This window comes from Tripterygium wilfordii, chromosome 3 (assembly GCF_013401445.1).
Source record: "Tripterygium wilfordii isolate XIE 37 chromosome 3, ASM1340144v1, whole genome shotgun sequence".
Taxonomy (NCBI): Eukaryota; Viridiplantae; Streptophyta; class Magnoliopsida; order Celastrales; family Celastraceae; genus Tripterygium; species Tripterygium wilfordii.
The window spans coordinates 3,721,936-3,743,855 of NC_052234.1; the positions used below are offsets into that span (position 1 = coordinate 3,721,936).

The 21,920-nt window shown below is 33.5% G+C and overlaps 1 protein-coding gene across 1 annotated transcript; it reads left to right on the forward strand.

Annotated features, from left to right (window-relative positions):
- The first annotated feature begins 11,821 nt into the window (after positions 1 to 11,821).
- On the forward strand, positions 11,822 to 15,153 carry LOC119995385 (transcription factor bHLH111). The gene is made up of 7 exons (XM_038841864.1): positions 11,822 to 12,193; positions 12,608 to 13,301; positions 13,409 to 13,534; positions 13,653 to 13,724; positions 13,825 to 13,890; positions 14,332 to 14,370; positions 14,786 to 15,153. The coding sequence occupies exons 1-7, from the start codon at positions 11,886 to 11,888 to the stop codon at positions 14,957 to 14,959; spliced, it is 1,479 nt and encodes a 492-aa protein (XP_038697792.1). The 5' UTR covers positions 11,822 to 11,885; the 3' UTR covers positions 14,960 to 15,153.
- The last annotated feature ends 6,767 nt before the right edge of the window (positions 15,154 to 21,920 follow it).

Sequence of the window (21,920 nt, forward strand, 5' to 3'; positions counted from 1 at the left end):
TTTGTTTACTTGTTTATATTTACTACTTGTTTCAAACTGCAGGTTTTTCAAAACCCTAATCTGTCCGAGATTAGCAGACTGCCTTAAACTTTGAATTTTGATCTGAAATTTTGATATAGTGTTTATTAAGGTGTTGTGACATTGCATATAAAATTTCGTTGCATTTTGACATCATTTGATAGGTAAAATCTGAGTTGAAAAATCTGTGTGCAGTGTGTTGCTTGAAAATCTGTTTTGTGCAATTCTTGATTATTTGATATTTGGTCATTCACTATATTGTATCACATCTTGCATTGGATTGAATATTGATTAGGAAAATCATTAGAGTCCAAATTTGTGTGCTACTTGTTAATTGCCATTAATTTGTTTAAATTGAAAAAGGGATTCCAATTGGAATTTGGGGACACAATTCACCCCCCCTCTTGTGTTAAAACTCGATCCGTCAGTCTAGAGGTGCCCTTGGTCTTATGAACGGTTGTGTTGAACTGCACCCAACACTATTTTCCAATGACAATGCTCAGAAAAATCAATATTCCCAGCCTTCACCCTTTTACGATAGACCTGTTTGCACAACTCTGACATGCCCCTTACACTCATTTGCCCAAGACGCATGTGTACTCTGAAATAGACATTGTCTCCCCACATATCATGGTACTAGTAGAGAGAATGTATAAATTACCACTCTTTTGACCATCATCATGATCAAAGGACCACACACCACCTTTACAACTTCATCCTCAACCGTAAACTTATATTCATTCGAGTATGAAGAGCCAAAGAAAATGAAATTATTTCTCACATTTGTAACGTGACGTACCGAAAGACAACTTGTTCCACTTAGTTAATTGACCACTCAGGATCCTTAGTTTCTTTCCCTACCCATAAATAGTTGACTTTGATGAGGTTAGTATGATCAAGAGCACCATCCACATCCACTTTTTCCAGTGGAGTTGGACTCAAAAAGAAAAAGTGTGAGAAAAACCATTCACCATATAAAATATTAAAATTGCATGAATCCGTGTTTGGTTAATCCTACAACCATAATAAAAATGGGCCAACAAATATTTATTTTAAATTTTGTGCAAGGTTACTTGTTATTTTATGTAGACAAGTGAACAAACACCCACCACTAAATGATACCTATACTTTATAATAACTTAATTATTCTAATTTTGTACCTTTATCCATTATTACTTTAAATTTCTTTTTTTTTAAAAAAAAAATTGGTGGCGTGCGATTGCACGATTGTATGGCTTGTCGCATTCAATATATTTTGATTAATTGCAAGAAAATGTAGGTCACACTCATGCGTGACGTCTTTGGCACGTGTCAAAGAGAAACCCTAATCGTGGATAGAGCTTAGTTAAAGGACAATGGCTTCCACTATGGTTATAATGGGGAGGTGTCTATTTTCTTAAATTTCTGGTCTTTTAATTAGAGACAATGATGTTTCTTGTATAATTGATGACCTAACTTTCCTTATGTGTATTATATGAACTTTTGATTAGACGGCCTTCCGAATTGATTTTCTAGTGATGATATATATTTGGCTTGATCGTCTCATTTGAGAATGTTGATCAAGTCCTCTTCCAACATTGGTGGAATTTTGTCTTGGGGGCAAAAAAATATTATTCATTTCGATGTATTAAGAATATATGGTCTTTCTTTAAAAGTATTTTCTCTAATTTTCATCAACTTTTAATCTACAAAGGAAAAAAGAGTGAAGTCTATGTAGTTGATTTCATCGACTTTTAACTATTATATTTGTAGAATTTTTCTATGTTTCTCGTCTTATTTCCTTTTGAAACTGGGAGGGGGAATTTAAACTTTGGTCACCAAGATGATACATGTCACCTTCACTACTCCAACTAATAGCTCGGGTGTATTTTTCTCATCTTTAAATATGGAAATATGACTTTGTGTAAAATTTCAAACTTTGATGTTTATTAGACTAAAAACTTAAAGTTATACTTTAATATTTTAATTAATTAAAATATGATTGATATGCACTTGAAATAACATCATTTATCATTTGTGTGTTTAACTTGTTTTAAAATAAAAAAGATAGTTCGAAAAGATATTTATACATGCATTTTAAAATAATATTAAATCAATTTAATCCAAAATATCATTAGTAATCAAGATATTGGTTTCTATGTTAAGTATATTATTGTTTTCATATGAATTAATTTGTTTTACAAGGCATGAAAAAAAATTAAATGTGAAGGGTCAAGCCCTAGTGCAACTATTAGTTTATATAAAATTTTCTTCTTCGGCTTCAATTTTCCTTTGTCTTTTTGTGGCTATCTTTAGCCTGGTTGTTGCTGTTCAGGAATAAATAAATATAAATGGCAAGCAAACTTTCCAACAAAGTAAGCATGCGTTATGTGTGGCACTTTAGCAAGAAAAAATACATGGTTAATATACTAATTTATGTCCTAGTGGTCTTGGGGTCCCCAAGGAAGACTATTTTGCAAAAACAAATCAAATTTACATATCGTTAATTACTTTTAACGCTAGGTTGATGATGGATGCATGCGTGCCAACACCTATCTGTTTGACAATTGGTATGGCTATCTATCTGATTGTGATGTATTTTGATGGTTTTGAAAAATATTAAGGGCTAAATCATTCTTTCTGAAACCTACACCGCTTTCTCATTTATTTCCTTAAAGTTTAAATTTCTCGATTCTATCCTTAATGTTCTAAAAAAACCACTCAATTATGTCTCAATTTCCACTTTCAAAAGACTAAATATCGGAATATGCAAAGAGCTGGGCATCAGAATGACAACATAGCATTCGTGGTGCTGGGCAAGCAACTTAATGGCAATACGGTTAAGTCTTTTGTCCCATATTGCCCAGGAAAATATATGAAGTACAAAATATAATAGGCAAAACTTTCTAACTAGTAAGAAATATTTTTCATGGGTTCAAACTAGTATGGGTTGGTACTGGACTTAAGAAGACAAATTCGTGAGGACAAGCAGAAAAACATATAGAAAAACCATGGTTTAAAGCATTTCCCGAACTTGCATATGCGCTGCTTATGAAAGGGTCGCAAAAGCTTTACGTGCAGTTCAGGCGGTCACGGGTAAAAAAAGTTGTGTACATGCACATCACTAGTTCAAATTCTTTTCAAGAACAACGTACTCTTGGCTTGTTGATGAGTTGGCTATTTCAATGATGTGGATTCTTTTCTTACTAAAGATGACACGTGTATTCCATGCTGTCATTTTGATAGTCAGCTGAACAAATTCTGGCTCTCAATCGTCGTCGAAAAGTATAAATTGGGGCATATTGGGTGGCTTTTTATAATGTTAAGGACAAAATCGATAAATTTTAAACTTTAAGGATAGGAATGGTGCAAGTTAAGGACATAACAAAATGGTTTAGCCAAAAATTAAGGGTAAAATGAAACGACAATCCTTGAGTTTTAATGATCTTGCCAATTGATCCTTTTGATGGTCAAAACACTTTAACAAGAGTTGATTTCAAACTAAAAGGAATCATAAACCCAACACAATAATATAATATAGTACGCTTTTGAATGACATGATTAGGTTAAAAGGGAGTTCAAAGTTTCATATATACATATGTCGTCTATGCTATCAGATTTTGAACAATCACACTGTTAGGATTGGTCTATTCGTTTGGGTGTGAATCATGCCACTCTTCTCAATTAGATTATATATTAATTTACAAATTAGGATACGGCTGAATTAATGCAATTGATAAACTCTAATGATTTGAAAAAAGAGAGTACTATGTAGATGTAACTACATATATTGGAGGTATGTTTTGAAATTCAATAGTTGGAAATATAAATAGGAAATCCAACATTCTAATAAATTTATAGGAAAAAAGTTGTGCTCAAGTTTCTCAAATTGATAATATCAAAAAAACATTGCACTCAACGAAGGGCACGTAGCAGTCAAAAAAGGCACCGACGAGAGGTGGTTCGGTTGGCAATCGGCTGGGTTAGGCATATGTGTTCTCAAAGTTTGATTCCAATGAAAATCATATTTCTCAACAGCATTTAAAAAAAATCGAAGGACGCGTAGCGGTGAAAAAGACACCAAACTTATCTGAAGAGATACCCTAGATACAGTTGGACATTTTGGAACACCACCTCGGTATATTACATACAAAGATCACCTCAGCCAAACCTGAGAAGAATAATTCATATCTCGATAACATCCAGATACCTCGGTTCATGTACCTCGGAATATCCAGCATAGCGATCTCAAATAAACTCGGAAGATCACACTGAGTCTAAAAAGGAGTAAAACTCACTTGGAGGAATCATTCTCCAATTGAAAGATCAAGAGAAGTTGTTTCCTAATAAAGCTTGAGCTTTCTTGAAACAAGGATCACACTCCACAATGGAGTACATGATTATTCAACCACTATAAAAAGGAATTTCCAACAAGTATAATTTACACATGACTGCTTCTCCTACGTACTTGAGAACCCTGATTTACAAGTTATTAATATATTGTTTCCTCACATTCTACTTTAATATATTGGGTCCTTTTAACTTACGTTTGTTTACCATGCAGAGAAGCAATGTTTAGCACCAACAGTATCCAAAGGAGCCTAGTTCGACCATCATGATATGTCAATAAACCGAGAAAGATTTGCACGTTACCACACTAGCTGTATCTCAATTATTTGTACACCAAAAATCCATAATGTTATTTCATACTCTTTAATGGTATTATGTGGATTCTTTCTTATGGTAATGTCAAGATATATATAGTGAGTAATTCTCCTTTGCGCACCTAGTTTGTGCACTTAAAATATGCACTTATGTTTTCGTCCTTGATTTGAAACATGTGGATCCCAAAGTAGTGTGTCCCACTTGTTATTTCACTCATTCACACTCTTAAAAAGTGATGCGTATTTTAAGTGCGCATTGGAGAATTCATATATATATATATATATATATATATATGCGCGAAGAGTGAAACTTTAACACCCCACCATACAATGATAAAATAAAATAGCTATTAATGAAAAGGGAGGATCATATAAGTAATTGAGAGCCTGATTAAGCCTATTTGGAAAACGTTAATCCACTTGATTTAGGCATTAAATATACCATATACATATATGTATGTGTGGCGGCATGTGAATTTTATAGGCCATGGGGGACCATTTCTTAATTGGTGGCCTTCGCTTGTTGATGAGTCGCTAATCTTTTGACATGTCAAAAGCTCATATTGGTAGCACTTTATTAAAAGTACTCAAGTCATGTGTTACATTAATACTTTCCATTACATTGCCAAAATGAATAATGAGGGTTTTGCCGATACCTAGTCAATCATTCTTTGATATCTATTACTTTATTATATAGGTTAACATCAAATTTTCCGACTTGAAGTTCGCGAATTATTACACGACTTCGTGAGTTTGTTCAATACACACCAGAAAAATAGTCGTTACAGGTACTTTTATACGTAAAAAAAATTTCAAAAAACCCATAGAGACTCTCTTTTCACTTGCCAATCTCCATTATACCACAGTTTATGTTGTAATTATAGTGGCCTAGAAACTAACCAAAAAGGTCTCAGGTCTCTGGTCCAACCACAAGTCACCCTACGGTCGGACCGGTTTAACTCTCAAAAAGAAAAAAATATATTTTTTATATATATAGTTAATAATGTGGTTAATTAGAATAAAAACATTGATTTAACCTAGTGGTTGAGAACTTATCTACCTAAGTTCGAACCTCATGCATGTCCTTCACTTTGTTCAAAATAAAATGAGAATTTTAGCTGACTCAGCCGAGGTAATCTTGTTGACCATCCCCCGTTGTCTGGTTCGTGCTAGACTCATCCATTCTTACACAAAAATAGGAAATATCTAGTTTTGGGTAACACCCGTACCAGACTTCACCCCAGGCAACAGTCCAATCGGCCGGACCCCCTGGGGCATTTTGAGATTCAAAATATTGGTATTTTGTATACATAAGTTTTGAAATATTTGTAATAGTACTTTATTTAGCGTACAAGAATGGAAGTCGCATGTAAGCAAAGGCATTTGTTGAATAAATGGGAAATGTGTGGAGCGACTAATAAGTGGGTTTTTGATTTTCAAAAATTACGTACCTAAATTTTTAGAGTATGATATCTCCGTTGTGAGCACACAAATTTTTAAGCGGTATTTGAGCAGCCTGTCAAAATGGAAGCACACTCTATGAATCGAATTCCACCCTTCGATGACACCAACTATTCTTACTAGAAAGCACATATTCGAGCATATTTGAAATTCATTGACGAACGTGTTTGGTTATCAGTTGTCCAAGGATACTCAAATCCAACCACTGCTAGAACTGAAGGTGCAGGTGTTCTTAAACTTTTGAGTGAATGGGTGAAAGCTGACTTTGAAAAAGCATGTTGAAATAGCAAAGCAGTCAATGCCTTATTTAATGCTTTATCCATTAATGAATTTTGAAGAATATCACATTGCAGGATTGCCAAAAATGCATAGGATCTTTTATATGCTACACATGAGGGAACTTCAACAATCAAACGTGCTAAATTAAAACTTATGTCTACTGTCTTCGAATATCTAAGAATGGATGACAATGAGTCATTTGATGAATTTTATGCTAAAAAGAGTGACTTTGTTAATTGATCTTTCAATCTTGGAGAGCTCATTATTCCATCAACAAGGTTGTAAGGAAGATTTTGAGATCTGTTTCATGACATTTCTTGATGAAGGTGGCAGCCAATGAAGAAAGAAAAAATGTAGATTATATAAAAATTGAAGAACCAGTAGGTTCACTCCAAACCTATGAGATAAATTTTCTAAAACAACCAAAGAACAAAGGTATTACTCTCAACTCTACTGATAAATCTACTAATGATCTTGACGAGCTTATGCTACTAACAAGAAATTTCAGAAAGTTCATGAAAAATCGTAGATCCAGTGATCTCAATAAGCATGTGTCATCCTCATTTGAGAAGAAAAAAATATGACTAGAAAGGTAAGAACATCAAATATAATCAATGTTGTGAGTGTCATAGTTTTGGTCATATGGTGCAGGAATGTGCAAATAAGAAGAAACCAAAAGCATTTAAAACAACTTGGAATGACAACACAGAAACAGAATCATAAGCTAACTCTAATGAATTCAATGAGGAAAAAATAGAAGTATTGTCGCATTTTCAGTCACTTTAAATGACATCTTGACAAAATCCATCACTGATGAAAGTTAATCAGAAAGTGATATATGCGAACTTCAGGAGGCCTACAATCTTTTGTTTGAAGAATGTGCAAAGACTAAGAAAGAAAAGAAGAGCTACTAAATGAGAACCTATGCTAAAAGAGAACCTATGCTGAATAAGTATGTTCAAATGCTAAAGAGTTTTAATAGGTTCTCAAAAATTTTAGAATTATTTTTGATGTAGAAAGGATGGCCAACATTATCTCTAGAATCGATATTCAATAAATCAATGCACAAGAACACTCAAACATTAAAATTTCTTCCAAAGTTTCCGAACTTTGTACGTGCTACATCTAGAACACTAAAACGAAAAGAGAAGAACATGAGGCTAAGTGTCGAATTGGTCGATCTACTTGTCTATTTTTTGAAACAAACTTTATTAAAAAACAATTTTAAACATATTAATTGTGGTTGATCTGTTTATGCTTTGAGGTGTCTAGACAGCAAGTGTCCGGACATTTGAGCTCGCTTTAGATTTGGTTGAGGCTTTGACTTCATTTTTGCTTATAGGGTTCTGGACAGCTGTGTTGGGTGTCCAAAAACTTGAACCTCTTGAACTCTGGTGAAGCCTTTGTCTTGATTTGTGAAGGAAGTGCTTGGATGGCACCATGAGGTGTCCACACACTTGATAATTTGTCTGTCTTTTCTTCAGTTTCAAGAGTCTCCAATTCAGTCATTTTAGCCTGATTATCCACAGAACCAATGAGAAACAGCTATGAACCATGTATATATCATACCTAGTACAAAGTTCACTTGTTATGAACTTTGAAGAGATAAGAAACCCACCGTGAAATATTTTAGAGTATTTGGGAGTCAATATTGCTACATTCAGAAAGACCGTGGGAACATTAAAAAATTTGACTCTCGAAACAATGAAAGAATATTTTTGGGGTATTTAGTGAATAATTGTGCCTTTTGTGTTTTCAATAAAAAAATCATGATGGAATCTACAAATGTTGTTATTAATGATGATATATCTAACAATGATGATGCCTAGGAAGAATGAAACATTTTCGCATCCATCATGGACGACTCACCTGAGGATCAAGAAGAAGAGAATCAATCCACAAGCAAGAATGCATATGAAGCAACCTCAGTGTCATCACCTTCAAAGGACGTTTTGCACCCAACAAGCATTCTGGAAGATCATATTGAAAAAGAAGCTTCCAGGCAACCTACTTTAGAAGCTGTTGAGCCATCTCATAGAGTAAAGATAAGTCATCCAAAAGATCTTGTTATGGATGAAGCGACAGCTCTAATGAAAACACGCAAGTAGATAAAAAAAAATGAGGTAAGTCATTTATGCTACGTGTCTCACTTTGAACCACAGAACGTAAAAGAGTCTTTTAAGATGATTTTTGATAAATGTCATGCATGATGAGTTGAATTATTTTACTAGATATTGTGTGTGGGCACTTGTGCCTAGACTTGATAATGTTAACATTATTAGCACCAAGTGGGATATGTGTTGTGCATCATCTATCTATGATTTATATTGATAAAAGGTGTCATTCTTTATTGATACATTTTGGGACTTAGATAATCTTTCTTGATGTTATTCATTATACATTCTTTGAGTGTGTTCGTCAATAGATTTAATACATTAAATTTGATTACCAAGAAGGGTGACTTTTAACATTTATCTCTTGCTTGTGAACTTAGAATTTAAGGTTCACTAGGAGAGAGATTTTGAACCTAGTGTATTTATTTGTGAGTGATTATATATTTTGAGCCTATATGCTAAATTCTTTGAAACTATTTGCAAATTTTGTTTGCGTCACTTTCTTGTAATTTTCTCACCTTTTGTCACAAGGTTGAGTAAATGGTTGAAAATGATTTGGCGTTGGTGTTACTTATGCATGTTATGAAAAGGGCAAAGTTATGATGTATGTGTGACGAAAACAAAAAGAAACAAAAAAATGTAACAAAAATTATGTCAGTAGTATTGCTGTCCAGACAGCTCCATTTTGCTGTCCGGACAGTTGAATAATTCAGTACAAAAATGACAGAGCTGCAGAGAAAAAAGGGGAAGAAAATAATATGATCATAATGAAGCTTAGTCCTAGCATATTCAAAGTGGGAGAAGTAGCATGTATATGTGGGGTACAACGAAGCGTGGTAACAAAATGAGAATCAAGCTCAAGTTAGAGTTTAATATTGTGACTTGTTACCTAGATCTAAATTCTTCCTTGTCCCATAGCCACATTACAACCCATTACAACTGAATTTGATTCATTGTAAGCAAGTGAGTTGGCGAATATTTAAGTTGTATTCTATGTGATTTCTTTCTGCAAAGGTATTTCCATCCTAAATTGTCTTCCATGAGCTTGTGCGTTTTATTCATTTGTATAAGTTATTCACTTAATTAGCACAATATTTTCATGTTTATGGTTGCAATATGGGGTTGGAATTTATGAACACAAAAGGGTCCCCAACAAGGTTGTGCTTGTGTGAATTTGCCAAGTCGACTTGTTTGATTGCACTTATATTTTTCTTGCTATAAAATGTTTTTGATCTTCTTTGAGGGGGTTAAAATTAGTCGTCCAACGATTTTTCATGTGTTGGATAGTACGGAATTGGGGGATTAACTTCATCTATTGCATATAAGAACTCAAGAATCTTTAGTTGTACTTTCAAAACAAGTATGGATCCCTTGGCAAGTGTATACGGGTACCGCTATGATAAACCCTCACGAGAGTATAAATCGTCCGCTAGGACAACTTAGGGGTTTAAAAGCTTGTTGCATGCTCTAAATGTAACAATGATGCTTACAAATGTAAGTTAGGATTTTATTAGTTTTGGTTTTTATTTGTTTAGGTTATATTTGCATTGTTAGGAATTAGTAACGTTTAAGTTAGTGGATGTGATTGACCTTTAAATTGATATTCTCATATCCTTTATTCTAGTGTTTAGTTAATGTAATTATATTTGTTATAGTATAGTTTTTCTCATTGGCTTTACAGGAAACATGATCAAACTGGTCAATTTGGAGACTTTTTTGTAGTTGGAGGAGCTCCTTTGACCGGCAATCCCCAATGTTAAGGTTCTTTCGATTGTCTCTTACTTACGTCTCTTGTAAATTACTAATAGCCCGCCTTGATTTTTCTTTGATCGTAAATCGAGCACATACATGTAGGCTTTTCTTAATACATATATCATAATCTAATATCTTGACATTCAATGTTGTTGGATAGCATTTGGCTTTAGGTTCTCTAATGAGAAACCAACATGCACTTGCAAACAGAGACTTGTACTCGCATGCATGGACATTAAAAGAAATAGAAGAATATGCTCAAATTTTATATGTTTTACTCTTTTTATGATAAAACAAAATCAATTTGGTTTTTACTAGAATTGGCTAAGGACAAAAGTGTAGGATCCATGGGAGCATAATTAGTGACATGTTCTCTAAATTCTGGCAAAAATTGCCGTTATATTGGCGTTACCCTAGTGACTGTATGCGATTGCTTCCAAACTTAACCAAACAGTCCTACACTTGCAAAGTATTGCCGGTATTTTTAATTCATTGGATCTAAAGAAATTAGATTAAATATTTTTAATAAAACTTTTTTCTAATATAGTGGTGGCTTATTTCTAATAAAATAACTTGCAAGAGATGTAAGATTTGATACTCCATTCTTCAAAAAATTAATTGCATAACCTCATAACTTAAAACATTTTCCCAGTATAAGAGAATTCTTATATATGAGAAATTCTCCTATGAGGTCGTAAAATGAGATCTTGACTTTTAGGATTCAAAAATTTTTTGAAAAAATTTTGAAAAAATATAATTGTATTTTGATTGGTCATACGAATCCAACAACATATATTTTTTTGGTTGAAACAAAAATAAATTCAACATAAAAAGTACATGATAATTTTGGATTGTTAGATATAAATCAAAAAAATATTTCTTATACTTTTCTTGTGCATTTGATTCTTTTTTCGAATAAAAAATATTGTTACGTTCATAAAACCAATCAAAATATAAATATATTTTTTTAAAAAAATATTTGAACCCTAAAAGTGAATCTAAAAGTTAGGACCGCATTATTTTAGAAGTTAGGAAGTTATAAGAGAATTCATATATATATATATTACTCTTCTTAATTGAATTAAAGCTACACGGTATGACAAAAAATTAAGAATATAATCTCATAACTTATTTGTGAAAAAATGGGTGTGCAACTTTTAAGTTCCCTCAAATATTTTATAATAATAAAAAAATTAATAGAATTTTTTAATAAAAAAAGAAAATGAAAATGTTTCCCGTACGGCTGTACATAAGAAAAAACATGGCACAAGCAAGTGGTATATAGACTTGCCTTAAAAAAAAAAATGGTATATAGACTATACGGACTCCAACAACCCTACAAACCTAAACTTGTCATTACCAAACTTTATAAATAGCAACACCAAGCTAAAAACTCTTCATGGCCCATCCCCAATTATAATAATTGCCCCACGAACCTTAGTGGGAAAAACTCAGGTTGCATATTTTATTGTCTCCCCGACCTACTGTTGATATATATATATATATAACCTATATACGTAAGTCACCACCAACGGATATGTGATCAATCCCCTTTAAATTCCCACTGGCACCAACAGATCGAAAGAAAATAAGAGAAAGATAGAGAGAGGTTCCAAATATGGCACAAGAATGCACTGAGAGCTCTTCCTCTACACCACAAAATTGGTGGGATCTTCATCATGCTGCTACAGCAAGCTCTCTTTCTTCATGGACTAACAACACCAATTCTACTCCCTTCTGGCACCAACAAAACCCTAATTCGAACTCTTCCTGCGATGAGGAGACGTCGTTTACTAATGCTTCCAATCACTCCGGACTCACCGTGGAGTCCGCTCGCCGGATGGCTGAGCCTGCTGTGGCGTCTTCTAATGATCATTTGATTGGTGAACATGGTCCGGATAATCATCTTTGGAGCCATGTTTTATTGTAAGTTTAGTAATTTGTTTAATTAATTATTCCACTATATATGAAATAAAAAGTTGAGCGATAAAGATAAACTTCATTGATACTACATCTTCTTAAAATTATGGTATGTGGAATTGCTTAAATTGAGTGGAAAGAAGAATCTTTGTAGCAAAACCAACAAAAGTGTTAGGTGCACTAGAGAAAGTGCTAGCTATAGGTTGGTTGGTACCTTCAAGTTTTATTTGCTCCTTTTTTTTTGTTTCATGTATTTCTCTTGCTTCACACCAACACTTAAGTTGCTGAAAGCTGTATATAAGCATAATAGTTGCCTAATTGTTATCCCATATTGCTCTTATATAACTATAGATTCTAAAAAACATTAAGAAAAATAAGAAATAAAGAAAGAGATAATCTTTCATTTTCTTTGTTGTTCAGCAATGGAGATTTACAAAGTAGCCAAGATGTTGGAGAGAACTTACTAGAAGCTCTATCATCCAAGAACATGTCGTCATCGGCCGCGATGTTTGAACCTGCCTGTGACTACTTGAAGAAGATGGACAACAACATTTGGGACTACACAAACTCCCCATCATCCTTCAGCAACTTTGAGAAGCACTTGAATGGATTTAGTCATGAGACCTTAAGTAACATTGAAGGTGAAAGACTCACTAAGCTTTCCAACTTGGTTAGCAACTGGTCTCTAGCTCCACCAGACCCAGAAGTGAAGTTTGATACACAAACATGTAACATCTCCTTAAGTCCTTCAATCAACCACTACAATTCACAACAAGGACAAGGAAATTTAGGGTTTTTGCCATGTTATGGTAATGAAATGAAGTTGGAGAATGAGATTGAAGCCCCGGGGACCTTTCTTCGAAGGCCGATTATTGGCAACGGAATTAGGTACCAGATGGGTCTAAACAGCTTAGGAGATAACGACAAATACTACTATGGAATGAATGGTACTTCTCCATGCGCAGATAGTGCGAGAAATTTTGCTGATGTTGTTAGTTTCAATAGTAGGTTTGGTAAGCCATTGATGGATATTCAAGTGCCAAAACACTGCTTTAAATCTCTCACTATGCCTCACCCCAAGAAGCAGCTACAAGTACAAACTTCTAATCCGCCGGTACGTTTAGTCCTGATTCTACTTATTTGTTTACAACATGTGATTTTTATTATTCATGAAAATTTGTTTGAACTAAATCAAATTAGTTTTTGCATATATATTTGTAGACAAGAACCAGTGGAAGAAGTCAGGGAGCTGCAACTGAAGGAAAGAAGAAAAGATCTGATGAAGAAACTTCAGAGACAACCCTGAAGAAACCTAAGCTGGAGAACTCCTCAGGTGCTTCTGTCAAGGTATATAAATACATACATATAACTACAACATTAATAATCTTAGATGTTAGTGATCAAATCATAAATAAATTTTGTACAAATTAATATTAATGTTTTTATCTTTGGTTTTATCTTGTAGATGCATGCACCTAAAGTCAAGCTTGGAGATAGAATCACAGCCCTTCAACAAATTGTCTCACCATTTGGAAAGGTATACAATAGGACAAGACCCACTAAGATTAATTTGTTATAAATTCATTCATGAAAGTATTTTTATTATTATTTTTTTTTTTGTTTTGGTGGATTTTCAGACTGATACAGCCTCAGTGTTATATGAAGCAATCCAATACATAAAGTTTCTACAGGAGCAAGTGCAGGTTAATATGTACTTTGCCCTAAAAGCATCCCCTTTGGATTATCATTTCTTTACCTTTCTGAACTTTTTGTTGCACTACTGTTGATGTCTTTATAATTCTAAGAATTATTATCATAATTGGCACAAACAACAAAGATGATAGTGACTAAAATGATGACATTGACTACTAAGCATAGTGACTAGTCCATCTTTTTCCTACTATTGCTCATATATATAATGAAAAAGAGAAAAAGTGGTAGATACAAATTCAAGTCATGGTCATATGAAAAACAAAATTGAAAAGGAGTAGAAAAAATGAATTACTTTTTTTTTCTGCAGTCATGGTGACAGCATCAATCATCTAAATCAATTGTGTTTTTTATTTTTTATTTTTTTTTGAAAAAATTAATATATATTTGTGGTAGTTAGTAATATATGGTCACTACTTTTTTTTTTTCTACAGCTACTTAGTAATCCCTACACGAAGACCAACTCACACAAGGTAAGCAAAAGTGCTAAATGCACTTCATTATTTTATGTTATCGGTTCCTTTACCGACTGCCCTATAATTTTATGGGGTCTGAAATTTCAAATCATATCAAATACATATACATTTCAATATCCAATCGAGAATATACTTATATTAGAGCATCCATAGTGGATGCTATATTTTACATTGTTAGTAACACTTTTTAGATTTGAATTCTAGACTTTAAAAATTATGGAGTCTCCAAGTCCAACCGAAATGCCTGTTCCGAGATTTTCCAAATTCGAAAAATTCTGACTAATAGAGAAGTCACTATTCCACTATGGCAATGGATGATTTATTTTTTTATTTTATCTTATTTGACGTACGTATACTCGAGGGATTTGGAAGTTTAAAAATATGGGTTTAATTTGTTGATTATGGATTTCAGGATCCATGGTTTGGCATGGAGAGGAAAGAAAAGGGAGATTTGAAGATGGAGTTAAGGAGTAGAGGTCTTTGTTTAGTTCCAATTTCATGCACCCCTCAAGTGTATCGTGACAACACAGGATCAGACTTCTGGACACCAACATATAGAGGATTTTGTATAGATAAAAACTATTGAAGAAACTTGTACGTGATGCATGTAATAATATTAAACATCTCTAACTAGCTAGCAGTACTGCAGGTGACAGTGACTATATATATTACCGGAAAGCTGGCTTCAAATAATATTGGTACTGCATATACACTTATAAGCAGAAACTTGATTATTCTTGGATTGTCAAGCATATATGATTTATAACATGCATGGGACATGCAATTAGTGGCAACTGAAAATTAAATAAGAAAGAAATAATTTTAGGGAAATTAATGTTGAAGCCATGTGTATAATGATTTGGATTTTATGTGTAAAAAGAATAAAAGAAAAAAACAAGTGTAATTAAACACATATATGTGAATGGATATCGATCGAACCTAAAACCTTAGGGTTAAGATTATATGTTCTTGGGAGAAGTGTTTGCGAGTGTTCGAAAGAAGATGATTTGCAAGAGTTTGATATAGGCATTTTTGTGTTTCTTGTATAATCATCTTCTTAACTATCTCTAACCCTTTCTCGTACTTATAAGTTATAATAACCAACATAAAACTCTAAAAACATGCATATAATAGTTGTTAAATAATGGTTCACATTAGAGTAATTTACTTTACACCTTTTAGCTATAGGAGGGGAAAGTTTTGCAGGAGGCGAGCGTAACGTGCTAGCCGAGAGTCCCCCATGATATGGTATGGTATTATGAGTATTGATTATTTTTAGTATACGGGTATAATTGTATTTTTAGGTATCCAGATAGCCGTGTATATAAAAGGAGAAAACCCTATCTTAATTGTACTATTGGAATTCTCGTAGTGAAAATAGTCATAAACTCCATAGACGTAGACACTCTTGTCGAACCATGTAAACCTTGTGTTCCTCTTCTTCCTCTTTATCGTTTCGATTGCTCTATTTTTTAATTGCTTTATTATATGTTGTTTTCGATGGACCTGTACTACAACAATAATTTCATGTTCAATCAATCAGATTCCACATTAATAAATACTCTCTAATCATAATAAACCTTAACCTAAACAAGTAAACATCGTATCCAAATTGACAAACAACGTAAATGCGATGATCGAAGTATATATCTAGCATGTTTCAAAAGTTAGGTGCAATAGTCGTTTAGTTTCTTTAAATTACTTCCATTAATTTCGTCTTTTTCAAGAATGATAAGCAAGTATATATATGATCGGTGAAAAGAAAAAGCTGCAGCATGATTCATGGTAAAACTCTTAATTTAAAACTTTTTTTCTCGTCAATATTTTCCTTCCATCATTTCCCATCCCATGTCTACTAACAAATTTAATTAAAACGCCACTAGATAACGATTAAATGTATTTATTTTTAAAAATGTAGTGGTGGAACCATTTTATCAATCCATTTTGTTAAAAAATGGCGGTGGGAACCCTTTGGATTTGTCGCTAGCAGTGCACGCGAAAGTGTGTAGATATACATATACATATATATATATAGGTCGACAAGACTTGTATCCGAGATGGACACAGTCCACAGATTTGGCAATCCACACAACTTGCTCTATGCTGTTTCACAACTTGAGTTCATACTTCATAGTTCATACATTGAACTGAACTGCTCATCATATGAATCAATTGTTTTACATATGTTTCTCTTTTAACAGACTGATATATATGATGATGATAACCAACTTGTTGAATGGAAGCATAAATGCTTTCCAAAGTAGGCATCCATATTGTTTTGTCTCACAATTTAATAAGAGTACAAATGTGTGGATGGGTAAAACTTCCTATGCTGAGTCAGTAGGACACGTGGAAAGGCATGAACTGCAAGAGAGTTTCTTTACGTGAGGATAGCTATAGAGAAGCTTCCTCACGTCAATCCATGAAAATTCGGATTTAAATTCAAACCACGAGATCAAGAGGAATCTTGGACCGCACTTATCTTGAGATGTTTTCAGCAAGATCGACCTCGAACAATCGTTCTAGAACCTTTTTCCTTGAATTTCTTCCAATCGATATCAGATTTATAACGTGACACATGGATTAATCATATAGCATAAGATGAAACTTTATAGCAACAGTACCAACATTCCCTACTCGCTCTCACAGTAATGTTTCTAGAAGGGAAGAGATTGAACATGAGAGCAAGAGTAAGAGAAAGATGAGATGGTGGATGCACTTCAAATTGTCTGTTTGTTGGTCGTTTGTCTAATGAGAGCCCAAGCGACTCTTAGGGAGATCTAGTTGAGAAACCCATGATGGGATTTTTCAGTGGTTGAGAGGAATGTATGTAGGGCTTTCAGGTTTGACCACTCTCTTTTGATTGAAAAGAACAAGAGCAGCTCTTGCAAAATTCTACAATTTGCCCAATGTACGAACTAGGTAATGTTTTTTCTGGATAACTAGAAGTACGGTATTGGAATAGACATCACTAATTAATTACCCAATGTACGAACTACGAACTACCACTACATTTTTTTTAATTTATTAATACCTACAATAGTAGGTTATCATCTACTATTGTAGCCATCCAAACACTAAAAATTTATGTGGTTCTAAACACATATTGGTTTTCTCAATAATTCCAAAAAAAGGTTGATGACTCTTAATTATAAGGCTAAGACCTTCCACCTGTTTGGTACAGTGGAATCGAAGCAGTTCCGTTGATGGCATCATTGTGCGGTTCCGTTGATGGCACCGTTGTGCGATTCCGCTGCAGTTTGGTGCAGCCGAACCGTTGCAATTTGAGAAGCTCCGTGTGGGAGCTTCTCTAGGCGGATCTGCTCTGCACATTTTTTAAATTTTTTTTTTTTAATTATGGGGTCACATAATCATTAGCTTTTTATCTTTTACAATAATTATTGTGGGTCCCATAATTTTAATAATATATATTTAATAAAATAGTTATTGTCACTATGTTAGTTAAACTTATATACTGTTAGTTAAATTTATATTTTATTTTTCTACTTAATATTATAAATTAATATTTTTGGAAAGAATTATAAAATTAAATTTAATATTTATAAAAAGTTAAAAATACACATTAAATTTAATAAAAGCGCATATAAAATAAAATAAAATGATAAAAATTTAATTTAATTTTAAATTTGATATTTATTTATGCTTAAAATTAATCTAATAATAAATTAATTTATTAATACTTACAATTTATTTTTTTAGTTTATTTCTTTTACTAATTAACATTCTTAGTTTTGATATAAAAAATTCTAATATACTTAAATTAATTTTAATAATAAATTATATTTATCAAATTAACTTTAATAATAAAATGATTAAAAATTTATGAAAACTTATTATTAAATTCAAGATAATACTTTTAGTCAACAGATTTTCCGCTAGCGTCAACTATTAATTCACCAAACACCTCAAATCATATTTCACAGCTTTAAGCTCAGCTTTTCCGTTAGTATTGAAAATCAATTAAACCGCTCTACCAAACGGACCCCTTATTCCTAAATAAGAGGCATTGGTATCTCTTAAGAAATTCTCTATTTTATCTACAAAATACCACTTTTCGACAATTCTCAGATTCTGTATCCAACAATAATTACAACATTATCTCTATTCTAAATCTTTACAGGATTAAAATATTAGTTTCTTCTTATTTTATATCATTTTTTTATGTTACAGTATTGGTTCAAGTGCGCTAGAGTTATTACATGTGCAATTGATGTCTATATTATATCTATTCCGAACAGATACCGATGCGGGTCATGTTTTGGTGAGATCTGCCTGGGTGAAGCTGTATGTTGTCTACAGATTTTGTTACAGTAACCAATGCTAATGCTCTAACACGTTAAGGTTAGGACTTAAAGAGTAATGGCTTGAAGTTAATGTTAACTACTATTGTTTTTTAATGCTAACATGGGTTTGACTCATAACTTTTGGTGTTAGCGGGCCAAAATAATTTGGACGCGAAATTGAACCAAGTCATAGGATTGCCGGGATCTGTTGTAGTTCAAATACAGTAGACCAGGTTCTAGTTTAACTATAGTCCATAATTTAATTCTTTTAAGAAAAATTATGTGTTGTGCGGTAACAATTCAAGTCGTTCAAGATCAAAGTGAAAATAAAGAAATTGAAAAAATAAATCAAAATCAATCACACACAAGAATTCGTTCACCTCTTTTAATACAGTAGACCTTGCCTACGTTACGGACGGTGATGATAAATTTTATTAATAAACTCTCTCTGTCTCTCACATAAATTCTCTCAGAACTCAAGGATTCATTCACCTTTTTTTAAAGGATTTTCACAATAAGAATATTTATAGGGAGTTTAGGGTTTATGGATAATAACTAGAATATCCTTAAAAGTTAGGGGCATTTATGATCGATACTTTTTTATCACAATATAAACTTGCAATTCCATATCGACGGGTTTATCCTACTCGCAAGTGTATGTGCCGAAAGACAGTAAAATGGTGAACGGGGTCGAATCCACGAAGACTGTATTAATTACCAACTAACTACTAACAATAGTGTAAAATAAATTTCAGATACTTCTAATATTAACTAGCAATAATGGTCTATTACCCAATCAATTACCCAATCTTAAGAGTTTCCTAAGACGAGCATAGGCACCAGGAAATTGACAATTGCACAATCTAGAATAATGGTCTATTACCCAATCAATTATGTCCTATGTACCCAAAGCTTAGATCTGACACAAGTTCTTGTTACTTTTTCAAACATTGGGTCATGGTTAGCCGAATATATTTAACTAACAATTCCTAGAATTATGATGTTGATCAGGCATGCGTAACAATATGAAATAAGCAATCAATCCAGAGAACAAAGAATTAAACTTAGTCTGAATGTCAATAAAATCTGTGCTCAAGGTTTTTGGTAGAAGAATTACCAAACCCTAGCATGGAGTTTAGTTACACATAATCATAATAAAAACCACAAAAATACTCATTAACAATGTTCGAATCAATGGGAGAATTGAGATTTTGTCGAAGGATTTGGACTACCAAGCTTGATGTGCCTCCTCCTTCTTGCTGTCTCTCTCTATTCAATTTTTAGTCTTCAACCGTGCAGCCAAAGTCTCCCCTTCTCCAGCATAACACTGCTTATATATTTCTTTAACAAACCCTAAGATGGCCCAGCTGTATTTGCCACATCAACAACTTAAACATGCAAGTCTGATTCCCATATTCTGCGGCCGCAACAAGTTGCAAAATAGGTTACAAATTCTGTCCAATGACAGATTTATTCTCCAGTAGTATCTGTTCATAAAAACACTAATATGGACAGTATTTTGCACTAAACAATATAGAAAAATAACAACTTTAAAGCCAGAAAAATAAGTGTATTTTACACCTAACAAAATCCCCCAAACTTAAACCGTGCTTGAAAAACCACATTAAGTACCATTTGAAAACTTCAATTAAAAAAAATCGGGATCACAAGTACTTTCTCATTATTTCAATGCAACATCAATGTCCGATAGAGAATTGCATAACCTTAACACTGCTCACAACTACTCCAGTTTACAAATTTATTTTCACACCCTCACAAAGGTGCACACATAATATATAGAAGAAAATTTTCACTCAAGTGTTTAAGGGTAGTGTTGACTCTCTTATGAACCTATAACCTGCAGCCATATGCTCGCATGTGCACCAACCTTGCTGCATGCTAAAATTCTCATTCAATGAATCAAAAGGACTTTATTGGGAGCAATAAAATTGCCTAAGAAAGGCTCAAGAACTCATAAGATCAATATAAATTGGATTCAAACTAAAGTCATCATAGTCCAATCACAATTAAGTTCAATGCAACAAGGATAAGCTTCAAGAAATAACATAAGCTAGATAAAGGTACGGTTCAAACAAAACATGAGATGATCATGCCATGTATCACAAAGTCTGAAAAATAGGCATCCATCATAAGACTAATCCTAACTCCATCTAACCGAACCAACGTAATAGAATAACAAGTGCTTTCATTCCTCCAAAATAACAAGTCAGAGTATCACTAATCCTAGTCATAATATCAACACATCAACCAAATAAAATCAAGGTAAGGTCCAGTCACGAATCAGATCAAACATCTCCTTCTGTTGAGCTTCAAATCTCTACTGAGCCTCCTTCATCTCATGCAGATGCATTCCAATACTCATCTGAAGAGATTCAATAGTAGACTCAAGATGCTCCAGCCGGGTTACCACCTGCCCCTATAGAATACTAACTTGCTCAACCTCAACACCCAAATCAACCACTCTCTCCTCAACATCTTCCAATCTCTCTTCCAAGCTACCACGACCTGCACCATCATTCCTTTCTTTAGTGTTATGAACCCGAGATTCTTTAGTTCTACCAGAAGTTTTCTATTGCTGTCTAATGAGCTACACCTCACTTCTCTCAAACCAGAATCTGTTAAGAGGTGCCTTCCTTCTCTCATGCACATCACCTAACTCCTTTTCCACATTTTCAGCAAGACATAAAGTGGTAATCAGCACCCCAAATGGCAACACCTGACCAGGTTTGTTGTCCAACTTTACCTTGACAATGTGATCATAAATAGTATTGGCCATACAAAAATCCATATCACAGACTACTGCATACATCAAATAGCAAGATTTTGCATTGATAGTGGAGAGATGAGTCACAAGTATCACATTCCTGGTCACAATCTGGGATAACAGTCTATAAGGCTACATTAAATCAACATATAAAATAACATTCTTATTCGGTTCATCACTAACATTCCCAGTCAGAGTTGCCACCACAATTCTTTAGTCAGGCCACACAATACTAGCATTTGAGGTTCTAAAATCCCTAAATTTGAAACTAGGTTTCTTCAATGGTTCGGGTAAGCTTAATACAGATGAAACCCTTCTTGGGTTGAAAATGAATTGCTTACCACGAACATATGCTACACAATGGTTATCATTGACTATCAAATTTGCATAAAATTCATATACCAATTGTCGAATAGTCACACCTGGAACACTGGGATGCCGAGCCATCCCCTCTCCTT

What these genes read in the sequence shown, in the direction of transcription:
- LOC119995385 (XM_038841864.1), top strand. Translation starts at nt 11,886, where the DNA reads ATGGCACAAGAATGCACTGAGAGCTCTTCCTCTACACCACAAAATTGG. An exon ending in TACAAACTTCTAATCCGCCG is followed by an intron (nt 13,302 to 13,408) that starts GTACGTTTAGTC and finishes ATATATTTGTAG; the next exon opens with ACAAGAACCAGTGGAAGAAG. An exon ending in TTGTCTCACCATTTGGAAAG is followed by an intron (nt 13,725 to 13,824) that starts GTATACAATAGG and finishes GTGGATTTTCAG; the next exon opens with ACTGATACAGCCTCAGTGTT.